General features: G+C 42.6%; 1 protein-coding gene across 1 annotated transcript; it reads left to right on the top strand.

The window, feature by feature from the left end:
* The first annotated feature begins 737 nt into the window (after positions 1–737).
* Positions 738–18,382, top strand: MPZ (myelin protein zero). Its single transcript, XM_033925361.1, has 6 exons — positions 738–902; positions 8,267–8,433; positions 9,690–9,900; positions 10,292–10,427; positions 11,814–11,871; positions 14,332–18,382. The coding sequence occupies exons 1-6, from the start codon at positions 836–838 to the stop codon at positions 14,428–14,430; spliced, it is 738 nt and encodes a 245-aa protein (XP_033781252.1). The 5' UTR covers positions 738–835; the 3' UTR covers positions 14,431–18,382.
* Positions 18,383–20,537: the final 2,155 nt, after the last annotated feature.

The following is a 20,537-nucleotide window of genomic DNA, read 5'->3' as shown; positions in this document are numbered from 1 at the left end:
GCAATCAAATAAAGAAACTAAAATCAATCTCCCTATTCTCTTTTTCATTACCTTTCTTCATTCTTCTTTTTGTCTTTATTCCTCTCAACTACTTTTATTTTTCTCAACCTACCTCTTTCTCTTATATCTGTTTTTCATTGTTTCCATTTTTCTCAATTTCCCTTCATATTCTTCTCTCTCTCTGCCTGTTTCCATTTCCTGTTCTCTCTCTATACCTGATCTTCTTTCCTTCCTTTTCTCTGTAGTATCCATCTCTTCCTCTCTTTTTCCCTCCTCGCTCTCTCTTTACTTTTCTCTCTTTATATCATGCTCTCTCTGTCTCTTTCTTATCTCTTTGTATCTCTTTCCTTTCTTCTGTCTGTCTCTTCTACCCCTCCTTTTCTTTCTTTTTTGTCTGTTCCTCTCTGTCTCTTTTTCTGTCCCTTTGACTCATTTTCTCTCTCTCTGTCTTGCCCTCCATCTCTCTGTCCTCTATCTGTTACAGCATTCTTATCGGGGGCTAAAGAATCGCCCACATCTGCAGGGAGAATGTAAAAGTGACAAAGCCCTGCTGTGTCTCAAAATATTTCACCACTGAATGTTTGCCACACAGTTCCAAACAGAAAACAAAATTCTCCTTTCTATTTGCTGGGTTTTTTTTCTCCTAAAAGCTCCCACTAATAAAATGCCAAGTCTCCATTGGCCCAATGGCTAGCAGACCCCACACCCGCTGACCACAGGCAGTTTTTAAGCCCCACTGCAGACTGGATCCCACCCTCAGTTCTTCCTAGGAGGGATCTGGGCTGTGTGATTTCATGTCTAATGTATCCAAGGATTTAATCTCGACGGCAAAGCCATGACTCCAAAGAACTGGTGGGAAAATGCTGTATCCCAAGTTTCTGCTTTCTTTTTCATTTTAATGGGTAAGTAACTCTGCATCTACTCTATTACCTGGGAGGGAGAAGCCCCAGACCAGTTGCTCTACAGCAGACTGGAAGGTGACAGACTCATACATCAAATTTGGTCATTGATTTTTCTTTAATGAAGGATCTGGCATGGATTCTTGGCTCATGTCTGTGGCTCCCTGGGGACCAGGGCTGGGAAGGCAGGAAAGGCAGTGGGTTCAGACCCTGGGGGGCAGGAAGCGTCACTATAACACAGTAGTGACACCCAGTGGATGGACTTAGGATCCATGATTGCACAATTTTGGAAAGATCCCAGCTGAGGATTCACACTTCAATGACAGGTTAAGTGGGGGGGGGGGGGGAGCCTAGGTAGTTATGAATGATGATTTTTGCATCTTAGACTAAATCAGTGGTTCTTAAACCTGTCCTAAGGGACCCCCTGGCCTATTACCTACTTTAGAGGCATATCTCATTCATGCATACTCATTAGGGATATCTTGAAAACCCAACTGGCTGAGGGGTTCCCTAGGACAGGTTTAAGAAGAGACCTGATTCTAAATGAGAAACGAGAAAAATGACACACATTACAAGTTCTCAGCCCAACTAACTTCCTAAATTCTGAATGTTATTCTCTTACTTTGTTAAGTGCCAATTTGCAGAAACAAAATTCTATATTTTGATATTGTTTCAGATCAAGGGCTGAGAGACAGTGGTATCTCCATTATTGATAGAGTTGAAAAGCCGTTCAGAAAGGTATCCGTGTGGGGCATGTGAGCTGCAGGGGTGGTCAGGGTGACTTCATGAGATCTCTTGCAGCTCTTCAGGTCCCCTCATTTCGATCTTTCTGGGATTCTGGATGTCCCATTCAGCCCTAGCTCCCTGTGGTGCCACAACAAACATTTTGGATCAGATAAGAAAGGTTTAGATGAAGACATGAGGTTTTGGAACTCACTATCCAAAATCAAATTCAACTGCCAATCCCTAATACATCAACATGGCTCTCTTTCACCTTTACCTTTCTCCTGTATACTGTCATTATAATGTTTTTTTTTTATTATGGTATTCAAGTGTATTTTTTGGGGCAGTTATTATTTGCTGTTTTGGACCTATGGAATAGTGTGGCAACTCTCAAAAACTAGTCGAGAAATGCATTAAGTTAGATTATGTACAGTCCTGTATTTGATTGTTTATTTAATAATAATAATTTATTCTTATATATCGCCATACCAAAAAAAGTTCTATTCGGTTCACAACAAACTGGGCAAGTACATAAAATACAGATGAAATACAACAGATTGAAATAAGAGAAACTTAACAATAATGAGTGGAATGCGGATAAAATACATTACAAAATAAAGAGAAAGCTGATAAAATACCAGCTTAAAGGCACAAGAAATGCATATTTAACTTTATCTCTGTGTATGTAAGGGGGCTAAAATGGCAACCATTCGATTTATCCTGTGATTCTGGAGGAACCCTTAGGTCTCTTCCAGCTTTATCTTTATATTAATCGAGATGACAAATATGGATCCTTTCCAGCAGTATCTTTCTACAATTATGGCTGGCCTGAAGGGTATCTTTCGGCCCCATCTGTCTATGGTTGTGGATGACTTCTTGAGGTCTTTAACCAGCTCTGTATTTCTGTGATTCTGGATAAAATCACGAGGTCTTTATTTTTTTCAGAGTTATAGTGTCCTGGGTTGTTTTTCATAAAGGACCAGCAAAGGTTGTAAAGAAAGCATGTGCTGTATCTCCTGAATAACTTTTTATTTTTATTTTTTGAGAACATGTCAGGGGATAAAAGAAGGTTCTGCCTTCCCAATCACTTTTCTTATTTAATTTCCTGTGTTGCCTCTAGAAGTTCAATACTTATGTTAACTGAGAGTCAGCATGGTTTGAGTGGAAGAGTAGCCTAGTGGTTAGTGTAGCAGGGTTTAAAAAAGGTTTGGATAAGTTCCTAGAGGAAAGTCCATAGTCTGCTATTGAGGCAGACATGGGGGAAGCCACTACTTGCCCTGGGATTAGTAGCATGGAATGCTGCTACTATTTGGGATTCTGTAAGGTACTGTGACTCGGATTGGCCACTGCTGGAAACAATACTGGGCTAGATAGACCTTTGGTTTGACCCAGTATGGCATATGAGAAAAGGACTATATGGGGCATGGGGGAACAGGGAGAGGGAGATCTATATGTAGAGGAGACAGAGTGAGGAAGACCTAATCAGGTGAGGGACAGGGATAGTGAGACTGTACTTGAAAATGGATGGATAGGATGGATGGGGGAGAGAGAGGGGACTCATATTGGGAGCTGAAGTGGGAGAAAGGACCCAAGATAGCAGAATAATGACAGGGGAGAGGATGAGGCATTTAATTAGGTGAGAGTGTAAGGATTAGGCCTGCACAACAATTTTACACAGAGCTGCTAGAATTCAGAGACTATGCTTGAAGCAGAGAAAAACGTCTGGCCTATTTCTGTTCCTTCAGTATCTTATCAGTGACGCGCTGAACTGAAACAACTGGGATTTGTTATCGCCATGTGTTCTAGCTTGCAGCCTTATCTAGGGCACACTTGTCCTTTTAGACCACTTGGACCCCAAACTTTCTGAGGGCCACCAGCCAGGAGCTAGGGTTCCTGGAATTTATTTGCCTATATTGAAGTTGGAAGGATATTTCCGGAGATGCTCAGGTCATGAGGTCGAACAGGAAACGTGGAATTCCCAAGTGGGCTTGTGGTTCCTGGCTATCACTCTCTAAGAAGGGACCCCAAGCTGGTGGTTCCTGGCTATCATTAAGAAGGGGGCATGCATGCTGCTGGTTCCTGATCCTGAGGCCTGCTGGCTATGCTATGCCTGAACCTCTACCCTTTGAGTCTGTGACAGAGACCTGAAGAGAGTGGCTGGACCCAGACTTCTGACATTCCAGTGTATGGTCCTCCTCCTGAGAGACATCTCTCCCACTCAGACTGTGTTGGGCAGCGTGCCTGATTCTGCGCAATGAGATGCACCAGCTGACTGAGGAAGGACCTTCCCTGCATGCACAGGTCGGATCAGTTTTCTGTGTAATAGGGAGGAACGCTAATTGGGAGGCCCAATCTTAGGGTTGCCAGATTTTCCAGTCAGAAAATCCGGACCCCCTAGATCTGCCCACCAGGCCCACACAATTTCACCCATTCCCGCCCTGTAACGCCCTAATCCCAGGTTTTGAAAAGCCATCCGGACTCCCGGACGTCTGGTAACCCTACCCAATCTTAGCCTATAGGGGAAACATGTGTTTGTTTTTCCAAACAATTCATAACAATAGTGGGTAATTTGCACTTTCTGATCATTATTACGTTTCCTATCTTTCTAACACCAAGCCTGATCTATTTGTTTGTCAGCAATCCTATTGGCACAGGGGTTTTGGGTTTAGATCTTTGGGAAAACAGGTAAATATAGATAAAGAGATTTCCTAAACCAGAATGCTACCAGAATATAAAATCTGTTGTGAGTGACCCCTGTTTAGCCTCTCTAAAATGCTTACAGGGTGAAAGCAGAAGAATGTAAGTGAGGGATGGGAAAGGGGTGAGTCGAGAGGGTGGAAAAGAGAGATAGGGAGTGGGTAGAAGATAGAGTCTACGAAGAGAGTGAATGGTCAATTTAAAAACTCGGGAGAAGAACAGAGATTAAAATTAGAGAAAGATACAGTAGGAAATGAAGCAGACAGAAGAAACATCAAATAGAAAGGGAGACCCTGAAAAGATGAGAAGAGGAAGGCACTGAAAGCAAAACAAGAACATAAACCACCAGGAAAAGAAAAGAAAATGCCCAGACGAATCAAAAAAGAAAAGTTTTATTTTCAATGTATTGATGGAACTATTCCAGATTTGAGACTTTTGGAGAAAACTTTTTCTTTTCAATGAACTCCTGGTTCTTAAACCACAAGCTCAATCCTAGTATTCTTTTAGGAAGTGGTTGAAAACTTATTTGTTTGAAAAATTGGTCAATTGAGATTGGTTGTATTCCCTCTAAAATGTTTATGTTTTCTTATGCTAGGGCGGTTATTATTCTATGCATCTGTAATGTTTTTATATTTTGCACAATGTGAGTGGAAATACACTGCACACAGAGTCTAACGTTTTGGGATATCTGTTCCTAAAGTGAGGCATTTTGCTATAACTAGGAGGTCTTGGTGGAGCAGGAGTTTCAGAGTCTGAATTCTCTTAGCAGATTTTCTTTACATTACATGCATTGGTTGGTTTTGTGTCATTTCCAAAATGCCTGGGAGTGAAGAATTTTTTTTGCTGTTACTGAGGCAACTCCATAATTTGTATATGATGCATCTGTGGTTTGATTACGATTTCCCCTTTTTACCAGGATTTTAGAAAAACATTGAAAACCTATCTGTTTGTTAAATTTGTTTAATGCCTTAGCAATTTCAAGACATCTGTGATTTTATTAATAATATAACTGTTTTTCTTGTCTGTAAATAATAATAATAATTTTATAAACCGCCAAAGCCATGATAGTTCGAGGCGGTTTACAACAAGAGGCGCTGGACAATCAGCGAAGTATAAAAATAGAGTTATTATAATTATAGTGAATGCCAGAGCTATTGCTGGTAGGTACGTATGACAGAGAGTGATGAAAAAGTAATACATATGTAATACCATATGAGTTTATCTTGGGCCGACTGGATGAATCAATCAGGTCTTTTATTGGTTGTCATCTACTGTGTTGTTCCTATAGGGGAGTGTGTGACGATACAGCCTCAGCACCCTGAGGTTGTGGGTTCAAATCCACGCTGCTCCTTGTGACCTTGGGCAAGTCACTTAATCCCCCCATTGCCCCAGGTACATTAGATAGATTGTAAGCTCGCCGGGACAGACAGGGAAAATACTTGAGTACCTGAATAAACTCATGTAAACCGTTCAGAGCTCCCTTGGGAGAACGATATGGAAAATTGACTAAATAATTACCAAACAATACTACTGGGGAAATAACTCAACACACTAGGGTGAAACCCAATCAAACAACTAAGGCACCCCTTGCAAAACACTCTAACTGATTCCTTATCGACTGGAAAAAGGTGCTCAGAACCGTTCTCGGTGGAAAGACTGACATTTAGCCTCTACTATTTTTTATGGCGTGTTGCCTTATCTGAGGCTGCTGAAATGCTCGTATGTAAATGTACAACTTCTAGAATGCTGTGAAGAAGCATGTGATCAAGAGTTCCAGGCTCTTTCAAACAGTTCCAACAGGTAGGGTCTTGTTTCAGCTTCTTCACTGCACTATGGTTCATTCCTTTTGGACTCGTATCTGGGACACCATAAAATCTATTACCAAATGTTCAGAAGCTATTTCCATAGACATTATAATCCTTCGTTCTCAACACCCTTGTTTCGCACTATCAAACTGTCCTCCTAAACTTATTGACACCATGATTGTGACAGCTCTTATGCACATTTTGAAAAATTGGAAGTCACCCACACTACTAGACTACACCTTTTGGTGGAACTCCTGGAGCATGTACCACAAATTCGAATCATATGCATATGAAAAGAACATGATATCCCGTTATTCTACAAATTTGGTGCGAAATAAATCACCTTGGTCATTCTTAGATTCATATGTTCATTCTGCCTTGTAGACACTTCTGTCTCTCTCTCTTTCTTTATCTCTCTTTTTTCTTTTTTATTTCAATTCATCTTCTCTGCTTTTCTATCCTTTCTATTTCTTTTCTTAGCAGTTTAAAATACTCTGAATTCTTCTTACTAATCTACTATATGCAAATAACAGCAATTATGGTTTCTTTTGTTTCTACATCACTATTTCTTATTCAATTTTTATGTATTTGAACTGCTTTCTGTATATTACTTATAATATTCAATAAAATTAATGAACTAAAAAAAAAAAAACCAACAAATTCTAGAATGCTGTCAGTTATGATAATTAGCTGCTGATTGACATTATGGACCAATTATTAGCTATAATTAGTTTTAGTGAACACCTTATTTATTTATTTTTAAAATTTATAGACCATCTATCAACAATTCCTATGTAAAACATAGATAACGACCTAATACCAATAGATTAAAAAAAGCTGCATCTTCGTTACATTTCTTCCGCCCCAGATTAAACTGTTCCTTCATCAGAGTAATTATTCCATTACAAAAATGCTGGTATAAAAAGTTGTGTCTTCAATAATTTCTTAAACTCTAACCTATGAGCAGATAAATGCAGTTGTGAGCTCAATAACTGCAAGAGGGATGGACCCGGGAGAGACATGCATCAGCTGTTGAGCTGGCCTAAGAATAGTCCTCCGGGATCAGACCAACGGTCCATCTGACCCAGAATCTTCTTTCGACAGGGGCCAAGTACTGAGATAGTAGCAACATCTCAAAGTGCAAGAAAATTAGATTTCGCTCATCTCAACTGTCTCCATGCCATTGATAGAATTCCTCCCACATCTCCATGTATACATGCCAATAAGTAATTTAGGCCCTCGTTTACAAAGCTGCAGTAAAGGCTTGTATTGTGGCCCGGAGTGCTTAATTCTATGAGTATTGGAGCAGTGTGGGCTTAGTTTGATTTTGTACTTTTAAGGTATACAGTATATATATTTTTAATATATTTTGGGTTTTATCTTTAATTGTAATCTGCTTTGAACCAGTTTTCTATACAGATAATTTAAATTCAATTATACTATGTGTCTGGGGAAATAAAAATGTAAACTGCTTTGGTTATACCACAGAAAGCGGTATACCAAATCTGTGATCCTTTACCCTATGCAACATGCCTGAACCAGCAATTCCTCCCCCACCTCACTCCAAGTACATATTTTGAAGAATCACTCTGCTCTCTTGGCTGATAAAATCAGAGTAACAAGGTAGATGATAGCAGAAAAATAGCAATCAGCCTTTCCAATCTGCCCAGTCATTCCTGTCCACGCTGCTAAGGACATATCCAGTGATTTTTATGTTCTAGAAATAAAGTGCCAGTAGTCAGATGCAGGTCATCCTTGGGAGGGTGGAGGAAATCAAGGTTAATGTCACCCCTACCCCTGGCTGCAGAACTTCTCTTCTGCCAGCAGGTGGCATAAGAGAGCAGCCCTCTTGTCTGTTCCTGTCTCCTCTGCCACCATCATGGAACTTGTAGCACTGATTCAAATGGTAGAATGGTTTGGGATGTAAGCTAAAACGTCTCCAGCTCAGAACTGGATAACTTGGCACTCTGTCCTCTGGAATCAGTCCCATACAATGCTCCTGTCACACCCCTCTTCATGCCTTGAGATGGGACTTAGCCAGTGTCCTTTGTTATTGGAGGGAATGCTGTGAGTGTGAACAAACCTCTGACCTTGGAAAGACCTTGAATTATGCTGCAGCCATGCTTGTTTGTTTCCTTACAGTGCTTACTCCAGCTCTGGCCATTGAAGTGTACACCAGTCGAGAAGTCCATGGCACGATTGGGTCACGGGTCACCCTCTCCTGCACCTTCTGGTCAGAGGAATGGATCTCAGATGAAGTCTCTGTGACTTGGTACTACAGGCCTCAGAGCGGCAAAGACAGTAATTCTGTAAGAACTCTGACTTTATTTGCTTTTATAATACACTGCATTAATTCGTAATTTAGCTCAGCTTGAATCTCTAGCTGTGCCAACGATTCTCCTCTGTGTGACCTTGGGCCAAGTAGGGTTACCATATGGCTCCAAACATCTATTTCTTTATTTAGGGTTCACGACTAATATCTCTGTGAGACACTGGGGTGAATTGCTTTCCCTCCCTGTGCCTCAGTTCTAATCCCAGCTCTGCCGCTCTCTATTTGACACTGAAATGAATTGCTTTCCCTCTCTGTACTTCAGTTCTAATCCCAGCTCTGCCTTTCTATTACAGTGAAGTGAGTTGCTTTCACTCCCTACTGCTCTGCCTCTCTCTGTGTGACGCTGGGGAGAGTTGCTTTTGCCTTGTGTGCCACACTTTATTCTGCTGGATGGTTGTAACATGGTTGCTCTTCCCCCTTTTAGAAACATTTTTATGCCATATGTGGTAAGAGCGGATAGCGTAGCTGATTTTAAGAAAGGTTTGGGCAAGTTCCTGGAGGAAAAGTCCATGGTCTGTTATTGAGAAAGACATGGAGGAAGCCACTGCTTGCCCTGGATCGGTAGCATGGAATGTTGCTACTCTTTGAGTTTTGGCCAGATACTAGTGACCTGGATTGGCCACCGTGAGAATGGGCTACTGGGCTTGATGGACCATTGGTCTGACCCAATAAGGCTCTTCTTAGGTTCTGCCAGACCTTTGCTTGGCTATTTAGAAAGATTATGATCCTAACACTTGTGAGATTCTGCTTGCATAGGGTTACCAGAGTTTCCCGAAGGAAAATCTGGACTCATGGCCATGCCCCCAGGCCCGCCCAGTTCCATCCCGTTCCAACTGTGTCCCGTCCCTGCCCTCAGACGGCATCCGAGCATGCGCAGACACAACGCAGTGATATCACTGTATTGCGTTCAGGCATGCGCGGATGCCCCTTCCTGACGTGATTTTGATGGGAAGCTTGTCAGCTACACCCCTGCCCAGCTCAAATATTAGGTAAGAATAAGCATTTTTGAGGGCAGCAAAGAGTAGCCACATTCAGAGCCAAAGAATACGTATAAACCGAAAGAACCATCAGTACGTACTTTAATTATCAAATCTTTGGGCAGAAGGGGCCTGAAAGTTAACTGAAGGAGGGTGTAAGACTGAAGGTTCATCTAGGACTTCCACCACCCTTGCATATTATCAGTTTGGGCCTGTTTTCTCATGTCTTCCTCTCCACCTTTCCCTGCTTCCACAGATATTCCACTACACAAAGGGGCAGGCCTACATCGACAAGGGAATATTTAAGGAGCGCATAGACTGGGTAGGGAACCTGCGGAAGAAGGATGGCTCCATTGTGATTTACAACTTGGACACTACGGACAATGGAACCTTCACTTGTGACGTAAAGAACCCACCCGACGTTGTGGGGAAGTCCTCCTCTGTCCAGCTGTTTGTCTTCGAGAAAGGTGAGAAAGAAAAGAGGTTTGGGGGCTAGAATCACTAGTTGACTCCAAGCCAGTCCTAGTTTTATACTGCTGCATCAGCTGATTTGCAATGCCAAGATACTACAAGCTAAAGGTTAGGTGCGCTGTTATAGAATATGCCCGATCTGCGCACAGCATCTAAGCCTGGTTTTCATTGACACATCATGCCTGAATATTAGTCACTTAGATGGGCGCTATGGGTATTCTGGAGGCGGTTTAAAGTATAAATAGTAGAAGTAGCGTTTAGGATACTGCATCTTGGCACTTAACTTTTGATGCTCTTTATAGAATAGCCCCCATGACCTGACCCAGGCTGCGAAGTTCAGATGTATTGACCCCAGTGCACTACAAGAACTCCCTTTTCTCTTTCCAGTGCCCATACGAGCTGGGGTCATCCTGGGTGCAATTATTGGAACAGCACTGGGATTAGTGATCATTGTGGTAATTGCTGCCTACCTCATCCGATATTGCTGGCTGAAGAGGCAAGCCAGAGTGCGTCGGGAGCTCAGGTGAGGCATACTGCTTTCTTTTGTGCTGGAGGGATGTACCTGTAAAGTGGGCTGGACCTATGTAGATCCATATGCGTTCTAGGTCACTGTCTCTTTATATGCAGAGTTACCATATTTAAAAAAAGAAATCTTGGTTACATAACCACGCCCCATTCCGCCTCCAGCCCGCCCTATTGTGTCCCAGCCCCGCCCAGTACTTCCTCTAGCCCCACCCAGTTCTGCCTGGGGGCAGAACCACGGTTCCGGATTGCACACAGTTTTTGAGGTGCAACCGTATCATAAAGTAATTTCAGCTAATAGAGGACTTCGCAGTGGAGGGCTTTGAGGGCCACAGTGGAGAACATTGAGGCCTGCATGTGTTGGAGATCATTATGCTAGAGAAACTGGGCCCCTTCTCCCTTGAGAAGAGAAGACTGAGAGGGGACATGATCGAAACATTCAAGATATTGAAGGGAATTGACTTAGTAGAGAAAGAGAGATTGTTCACCCTCTCCTAGGTGAAGAGAACGAGAGGGCACTCGCTAAAGTTAGAAGGGAAAAGATTCCGTACAAACGTAAGAAAGTTTTTTTTCACCCAGAGAGTGGTAGAAATCTGGAAGGCTCTTCCGGAGGCTGTTATAGGGATTCAATACAAGGTTGGATAAGTTCCTACTGGAACAGAACGTACGCAAATAAGGCTAGATTCAAATAGGTCTTTGACCTAAGAGCCGCTGTGTGAGCGGACTGCTGAGCACGATGGACCACTGGTCTGACCCAGCAGCGGCAAATCTTATGTTCTTATGTTCTATGAACTATAACAGAGACTTTCTATGCTAAGGAAAAAAAACAAAATCCTTAAACTCCCTCGCTAAGTGAGCAGAACACTGAAAGTCCCTGAACATACTTATTTAACTTCAAGCCTACCTTTCCCCAAGATTACAAGCAATTTCCCAGTGAAGAACTCTCAGTCACTGGCGTAATAAGGGGCGGCAGTCTGCCCCAGGACCCCTCCTCCTCTCTGCCACATGCGCACTCCCTTCCCCCTTAACTCTGCTTTTTCACCGCCGCAAGTAATAACTTCAACGTGCTCCTCGCAACCACGTTGGCTCATACTGATGTCACGTCTGGGTGCCGCACATAGGAAGTGACAAAGGGAGAGGACGCGGTCGCGAGAAGCACATTGAAGTTGATGGTCGCGGCGGTGAACAACTAGAGGTCGGGAAGGAGCAGGGGGTGGGGGAGGGGCGCCTTTCACCCCCGCTACGCTACTGCTCTCAGTCTCTGGAAATCCTCTCACAGGGAAAGGAGTGATATGAGGGAGTAGACAGGTGCCTATTGCTTTCTAAAGGGAATGAAAGAGGTTCTTGTTCCTTTGGTGACAGGTGATTGTTGATGTTTTTCTTTCAGTGCTATGGAAAGAGGAAAACTTCATAAATCTAGCAAAGACTCAAAACGGACCCGGCAGGTGAGTCAATGAACTCTAGAGCTGAAATATCCTTTGCTGAAAAGAGGGGTAAAAGGAGCGAGAAAAACGGAGGGAAATAAGAGAACGAGAGCAGGGACAAAGGTAGAGAAGAGAAAAGCTCCCCCCAGGTCGGTTACTTATTTCCTCTTCTTCCGTGAGGGGTCCCTCGAAGGCTGTTACTACTTTTCTTTCATCACCTTCAGGAGGTTGTTCTACGCATCTACCCTTCTTTCTTTGAAGAAATATCTCTTTGTCTTAGTCCCGAGCCTATCACACCGATGTTTCGCATCGCTATCTTGTACTTAGGGATCTCCTTTCCTGACCTTGAAGGGAGGAATTCTCCTCAGGTCATCCAAAGTCAGGCACAGAGGAGGATGCACGCTAAGTATGAATTTTATGTCATGGGGAGAATGTGGGGCAGTGGTTAAAGCTCTGGCTTCAGCACTCTGAGGTTGTGGGTTCAAACCCACCTACTCCTCGTGACCCTGGGCAAGTCACTTAATCCCCACCATTGGCCCATATACTGTATATGACTAACTCAGTGTTGCAAACGTTTTGAGCTCTGGAACACTAAACGGAGCAAATGCTTTTCGTGGCACATTATAACTGAAATTCTAAAATTGCAAAACCAACAAAAAATTAAATTTGAGAGTTATTTATTTAAAGTTCTTTAAGCTATGTATGGGTAATTGTAACAACAGTGAAGCTGTTTGCGCTAAATAACTATATGAACAGGTTTCATACCCCTCAGCCCTTTCTTCCATCTCTGGAGGAGTCCAAGGAAATAATTATCAGACACAAAAATTATACTGTATTTTAAACATCAAGGCCTTGGGAGTTCTTGGCATTCTACTAAGTGGTAGAATATCAACCAAGAATCTCCCCAAATTACAAGTGACTGGCCATTTTATTAGGTTTATTATATTACTTAATTTATTATTAAACATACGTGGTTGAATTACAATTGCTTCATTAAGATCCAATGATAAATTGCATACTCCAGCAATGTTCTTTTGATTAGTTTTGATCACATGATTTCTTGTCAATCTTATTTCATTCATCATTTTTCCTAGCAACAATCATGACTTAGTTATCACATGGTATTTAATTTTGCGCCTGTCAACAATAGAGGGGGTGTTCTATCTCAATGCATTGCACATCATTTAGGGTACACTGACCTGATCCCTTAGGCACATCTTCTATTCTGTTAATGGAACAGGATGTAGTTGGGTCAAACGTCTAAGCAAGCAATATTCTTTTTACTGTAACTCTGAAGTATTTCTATATCCTTTAGCTTCATCCTTTGTCTTTTCAGGTTTCCCAGGCAAGGGGTGTCTCATACACATTGAGTTATGGGCCCCCCTTATATCCTGCTTAATACTACTATTTATCACTTATATAGCACTGAAAGGCACTGTACATTTTGACATTTAATAGCTAGTTGTGCTTGTTTTTGAGTGCAAATTATGTATTCAAGTCCCACTCAGCCTGGGCCCACTGAAGACCTCTCCCCAGGCTTACCTTATAGCCCTAATGGTCTAGTGGTAAGCTGGGGCAGAAGCAATCCCTACTTTCCCCAAGGCGAGGTGCCATGTCCTGTCCCAGCCGGCTCTGCACCCCCCCCCACACCCACACCTACACCCACTGCAGGCCTCTCCCCAGGTTTACCATACAACCCTGCTCCGGCTCACCACTGGATCACCAGGATTGTAAGATAGGTCTGGGGTGAGCCTGCAGTGGGTCTGGGAGTGAGGGGTGCAGAGCTTCTGGGATAGGACATGACACTTCACCTTGGTGAAAGGAGGGATTGTTCCTGTCCCAGTTCACCACTGGACCACCAGGACTGTAAAGTAGACCTGGGGAGAGGCCTGCGGTGTGTTCAGGCTGGGTGGGATGACCTGCAGTGTGGCTGGGTGCAGAGCTGGCCAGGACGGGACAGGGTAGGACACCTTGGAGAAGGGAGGGAAGGCAGGAATGTGGACACCACAGGGAAGAGAGGGAGGTAAGGCAGAGAGAGAGGATTACCTGTGCTTAAATATAAACCATCTGGTAGCACTATAGAAATAATAAATAGTAGTAATAGTAGCAGTAGAGTTAACATTTTAGGGGGCAAATATTATCTCGGTTTATATTCGGATGGGCATATATTCAGGTTTATATGGTAATCCTGGATTAAGTATGTGTAAGTGGAATTTTGGAGACAAATGCAGTACAAATGATGAATACAACAGATAATCCAACCATTCTTTAATTCTATAGTAGTTTCCCTGTATCAGAAGAACAGAGAACAAAGTCAGATTCATTAATGCAGGGGCAAAAGCAGTAGCGTGACAGTCACATGGGTCAAACAGAAAAGAGAAAATGTCTCATTCTCAGATTGGTTGAACCAGTCAGTCCTTTTAGCTATGTTACTGTGGTGAATTCATTTCTAATGTTCTTTTCTCCCCCAATTTTTTTCAGACTCCAGTCTTGTATGCCATGCTAGACCAGTCCAGGCTCACAAAGTCCTCCAGTGACAAGAGATCCAAGAGCGGGGACTCCCGGAGAGATAGGAAATAGCAGTTAGCAGGCAGGGAAGGTACTCAGAAGGCGGAAGGCGGGTCCCCTCGCAGTTCAAAGGTCGTCATGACCATTGAACTGGAAATGAAGGGGGATAAGTCCGGCGAGGAACAACCTCTCAGAGCCGCAGTGAAGTCACCCAGCAGAACCAGCCTCAAGAACGCCTTAAAAAATTTAATCAAAAGTGACGCTGAACAATAAATGCTATTAATCAAGTACTAGAATTTTGGGGTGAGGGGAGCTCATGTGAAGGGGTGACTGTACTTACAGGAGGCTAAGAAAGCTAGATTTCCTCTGAAGACCTCCTTGGTGGGTTCCCTTTCTTCAGAAATTGCGCTTATGTGCCTAAAAGAATTGCATACAGATTCCTTTGGTTGGTATTTTCAATTAATTACCAATAAGAGACGTTATATGTGCACCTAAATCACTTTGGGGATAAATTCTGTCTTGAGCCACTTACTTGTAGGCAGCAAGACCAGCGTAAAAGTGTTGTTAGCATGGCAAGTACTTGGAAAGATAAATACTAAAATTTGCATGTAGGTGCGCTCATTTACATCAGCTCTAGGACTGATGTGAATGCTTGTGCCTTCATTTAAGGTGCATTTTTGGCCACTTAAGATGCCGGGTTCTAAAATTACCCTCTGCAAGTGCATCCTTGACCTTCTGAGCCCAGTCTTGGGTCCACTGGTTTGCATCTGCAGCTTCTAATTACAAAAGCAAGCCTGAGACTCGATTTGGTTCAGCAGCACTGCAGCTGGTTGGTGGCTTAGATATAAGGCCCATTGGATACCCTCGAAGGTTGATGGTTCGCTCTCTCCCATTTAGAATTTGGCATAAGCTACAGCCTACTGAAACATTGCTCTAGCTACCACCTCATGTAACAAACACTGACATAACATCTCTGTTGTCCCTAATACACAAAAGCATGTCATAATCTCTAATAAACACTAGATACACCATAGGGACTTTTACCAAGGTTTGCAGAGGCAATCAGTGTCAGTCACAGAAAACCTAAGTGTATACAAGAGGCTTTGAGGTCATTTTGGAAGAAATCTCCTTGCGATAGATGACATCTTTTACCTGCCTGACAGCAGATAAAGATCAGTTGGCCTGACCGTCCATAGCAAGCTCTCAAATCCTTTCCTTTCCCTTTGAGATCCTCTATACATGTCCCCTACTTTTATGAATTCAGATAACAGTCCTGAGCCTACCCCCTTTCACATTTATCCTGGGATCCCACATTCCCGAGCTTCCTTTCAATTGTGCATTGATGCAACAGAGAGAGTTAAATGTTTCCCACTGTGATCTTTATGTTTCAATATGTCTTTTTATCACTATTTTAGTAGCCATCCCTCGACTGACTCCAGCACTCCAAATGAGGTCTCACCAGAGACTTATACAGAGACTTTATCATCCTTATCCCTGCTTGACATTTTTCTCTTTAAGCACCAACTTCCCAAATTCTGAGCATTATTTTGCCACTGGAGCTGAAAAGAGCGTTCTCATTTCGATAAAATTCTCTGTTTTTGACGTTTAAGATCATCGATTGAACCACATCCACGCCACTCTCGTCTTGGTTGGGCTGAGAACTTTTCAGGACCCCCTCGTATTTCTGGATTTTGCTGTCACCTTTTCTACCTGTTTGACCATCTTATGATTGTTTTTCTGTTTATTAAAAACTCTTGCTATACCGCTTAAACTACAAATAAGAACAAAGCGGTTTACAAAATAATACAATATAGTAACTAAAGAATTGCATTAAAACAGGAAAGATGATACAAACCTGCAGAAAATACAAAGGAATTCAGACCGCCGAGTCCAAAGAGAAGGCTCATCAAAAGTCTTGTGCTTTTAAATTCACTAAGGATTCCTCTTTCCTTAATTCTAATGGCAGGCTAGTCCATAGAACTGGTACTAGGTCGAAAAAAAGCACAATTTCTAATAGATGCCAAATGCGCTTCAGATATATGAGATAAAACGACTCTATTGTCATATCTGATTATTCTTCCTTTGTACACAAAGTATTTTGACCTCCTAAACTATACCATTATTTTAGTAATGCAATATCCCCCAAAGTCCAGGGATGGAAGCTCTTCTCAGTCAACGTATCCGACCTTGAACAACATTGCACCTTTTGTGTCAGTGTTGGGAATCATTGTAGAAGATTGTGTTTTTCCAGGCCAAGGATGAAACTTGTTACTTTGCTTCCATTTCCCAGCTTTGCAAAATGATTCAGGGTGCTAAACCCAATGGAATTTAGCCCTCCAAGAGGTTTGCTCAAGCACTCACACAGCTGGCTCCTAAGCCATGAGATCAAATTACCTTTGCTCTCTTTCAAGCAAAAATGTTAGTTCAGTTTATCTCACTATCTTTGTTTAAATAGCTTTTCATTGACGTTGGGATATTGATTTTTCCAGACCAAACTTCTCTAGTTGACTTAGGAACTGCTGCCCCTTACTTCTGACAGCGAACATTGATAAATGGACCTCTCCAGTAGAATCGGCCAAGGATTTGCTATTGACCTGGGGTGATCACTGTACAAAACAGGATATTGGGCTCACCAGCATGGTGTCTTTTGTGTTCTGACGATCACTTATCATACACTGGAACCCACTTATCTTGGGATGGTTTCTTGCTGAAAAATAATCAATGACTAACCAGCATTAGAGAAACACACTTTGAACTGATTTACCACCTTCTGGGTCTTACATAGGATAAGGAAGGAAAGATGATATTGCCACTCACATAGCCTTTCAGAAGAGTTTTTAGGAGCAAGAGAAAGAATGGTTGACATATGGTCAGCTGAAGATGAAGCTTCTCTCTTAAGATGGAGGAATTGGCAATCTCCTCTATTGGGTTCTTTCCTCATTCAAGAATGGCTGATGCTATTTCGATGCCATCACCAAGCTATCTTTTCCATATACAGTATGCAAAGAGTTAATGACAAATAATTGATCTCAATTCATTCAAATGTTTAAAAATCATAATTCAAACACAAAATGATTAACAACATATACAAAGAGTTTATCAAGTAAATGTTCCACTTCCGTGGTTCACAACTACCATCATCCAAAATGATGAATCCTCTTAAATGACAGAAAGCTCCCATCAACCTTTGAACCCAGCTATGCTGAACAGGGCAGCTGATGCATTTCTTTTAACCACAACCTGCATCACCCCTTACCCCAAACATCTTGTGTACTAAAATTCTTCAGAAATAACCGATCCTGTGAACAATAGACCATCATGTACCTTCCACTGCCAAATGCTTCTTAAAATGGGCTTCGGCCTGAATTGCATTCTGTATGAATATGTAGGGGCCAAGCCTAGATCTCTTTGTATACATGGAGATCATGTTTGTGCTGCCCAGTGATTCTACTCCATGACTTAAGGCCTCATTCAACTTCCTAACACCAGCTTCAATGCCTTCTGGTACTTGTAGTTCCACAACGGCTGACCAGGCCTGGAGATCTAACTAACCTCAAACCATAAGACACAATTTGATTTTTTAAAAGCTTCCTTCTCTGAGTATGCTGGTATGTGTGGTTTTTAACCTTAACAACCAATCCCAGAATGCTTAAAGGTAAATTTTAAAAAACTCAGGCTAGATCCAGACTGCCTCAGCTCTCATGAAGTTTGTGGACATAGAACTACAAGTTCCAGAATGCAATGGTAAGGGAGGCCAGAAAGTTAGAACAAGCTTCAGGTTCTCTTGAGGCCCAGGAATCAGTTCCATAGTAAAATTCAGCCTGGTTTAATTCCCTTTTGTGGGGAGGAGGTTTGTTTACAGCCCAGCCTTCTTATTCCTGTTCTCATGGAGCTTTAAGAGAAAGGATATCATTTTTTTACCTCAAGTTTTCCTATGATTAGGGTTACCAGGCGTCTGGATTTCCCTGGACAAGTCTTCCTTTTGAGGACAACAAACCCCCTTCCCTGCATGGATCTGGCCTCCCTCTGATTGTCCCCCCCCCCCCTCTCCATGTGGATCTGGTTTATCTCTTATCCATGGGTCCTCCCAAAGCAGTGGTGGCAGCTGTCCAGCAGAGACAGCAGCACTGTGAACAGGCTGCTTGCAGTTGGCCTCACCAAAGCCTTTCCCCTGCCGTGTCGGAAGTGATACAGTAGAGGAAAGGCCCAGGTGGGGACGGCTGAGAGCAGCCTGTTCACAGCACTGCCTCTTCTGGCTGGCTGCCACCGTTGCTTTGGCAGGACCCTTGGGTAAGAGATACCAGATCCACATGAAGGGGGGGGGGATGGAGACAATAAGAGGGAGGCCAGATCCATGCAGGGAAGGGGGGTTTGTTGTTTGGTCAGGAACAGGTGGCAGGACAAGGACAGTGGGAGAAAGGAAGGACTGCGCTGAATTCTGCCAGTAGTAAATACTGCAAAAAGTTACTTTTATCGAGTTAAATAGAACCTCCTGCAGCTTATATCTTTCTATTCACCCTGACTGAGACCCTCTTATTTTAGGCAGGCAGGCAAGGGGGATGATTTCCCTTTTAAAGCAGCGACTACATCTCCCTATGTACTGAAGGATTGTCTCTTTTGACACAGAGCCATCTGGCCATCTTGTCCCTTCACCACGCACCTCAAGGCAATCTGATATCCTTCATGTTCTTCGTATCAAAACCACCCCATCATATTTATAGGAAAACTCAGTCTGACCCAATGGGCTGGAACCAATGCTCCACAGATTTTGAGAGGGAATTGTACCTGCGCTGAAATGAAATTGATTTACTTTCTGTACTAAAACCTTGCGTTAGAGATTTTGTTTGTTTAATGATGTGTTTTATGGTTCCGATTTATATCTTATTAGGGTGATTTTTGTGCTGGGAGAGGCGAGGTCAAAGACCCCTGTTTTACAGTTCCGTACTCTTGGTTCACCAACTGGAGCGGTCTCCACCTCAGTCGCCATTTTCAGATTAGTGGGGAGGAGAGGATTTTCTCCAAAATATTTTGGAGACTTTTTTTTTTAAAGTTTTCTCGGTGGTCTTCCCTTTCCACCTCTCCTGGCACAAGAATAATGTTTCAGCCTTATACATTTGTCTTGTGCCATGCAACTGAGAGGTTATGACGTTGCATGGTTTTGAAGAGGACTGAAGCCATTTCTCTGTATGTAAAGATTAACTGATTTGTAAAGGTGTGTTTGCTCCTTTTTTTTCCCAATGATCCCTTCCTTTCATAGCAGAAAACCATTGTGAACCATCCCAACCCTACCACCTTCTGCCCATAATGCATGCTGGTGGCTGTAACATGCACTGAGGCAGGAAATAACTTGGCAACTGTGTATTTGGGCATGGCAGGAGAGCTCCTCTACAATTTAAATCACTACTATCACCGGTAATGAGATGCCTGACCCATTTCTTTAAGAAGGTGAACATAAAATGTTTGAGTAGGTTGGCTAGCAAAACTCGGAGTGGCTCTCTCTTTGGTTATGGACTGGGGTCAGCAGGTAAGTTTCTCTTTAGAAAGGTACTAGTTGCCAAATAATCCAGAATAGACCCTGCTTCTTCATTTTCATCCTGCACTACACTCTGTAGTTTTGCTGATGAACTCTAGAACTACAAGTCCCAGGATAGAGTGATGGATTATGGGTAAAGTCATGAGACGCTTGCATTCAAGAGCCGCCATCTTGGAAAATTGGAGCATTATGTTACAATGCCCTAAAAATGTATATATAACTGTGTACATATACATATAAGGAAATTATCCATACAGGAAGCAAGGCAATAGTTAGAATATGTATTTTAAAAGGACTAAAATATTTATCCTGCTCCTCATCCTTTCCCCCGACTTCTGTACATTTTTTCTCAACATCATTAAACGTGTAATTTAAAAAAAACATGCATGTCTGGGAATGTGTCAGATTTATTTCTCGTTCCATGTCAGGACAGAGCCTGACTAATAAAAGAAAATACTACCCCCGTTAGCATTTAGCGGACCTTAGTAAAAGGAGCCCTATGTTAGCCAGTCCTCTTTTTACCCCTTAAAAAAAGTGGCATCTACTTGCCCTGGATGACATGGTAAGAGGCAAACTACAAGCTGGTCCAATGCACGGCTGCTCTGACTTAGGGTTAACAAAGTCACCACACACTCAGTCATTCACC

Source organism: Geotrypetes seraphini, chromosome 16 (genome assembly GCF_902459505.1).
Source record: "Geotrypetes seraphini chromosome 16, aGeoSer1.1, whole genome shotgun sequence".
Classification (NCBI taxonomy): Eukaryota; Metazoa; Chordata; class Amphibia; order Gymnophiona; family Dermophiidae; genus Geotrypetes; species Geotrypetes seraphini.
The sequence above is the reverse complement of the archived record's forward strand: the minus strand, read 5'-3'. Positions and strand labels throughout refer to the sequence as shown.

Bases quoted from the DNA above. Each gene is read 5' to 3' on its own strand.
- MPZ (XM_033925361.1), top strand. From the start codon at position 836: ATGACTCCAAAGAACTGGTGGGAAAATGCTGTATCCCAAGTTTCTGCT. The intron at 903-8,266 runs GTAAGTAACTCT...GTTTCCTTACAG, and splicing joins TTTCTTTTTCATTTTAATGG to TGCTTACTCCAGCTCTGGCC. The intron at 8,434-9,689 runs GTAAGAACTCTG...CTGCTTCCACAG, and splicing joins GCGGCAAAGACAGTAATTCT to ATATTCCACTACACAAAGGG.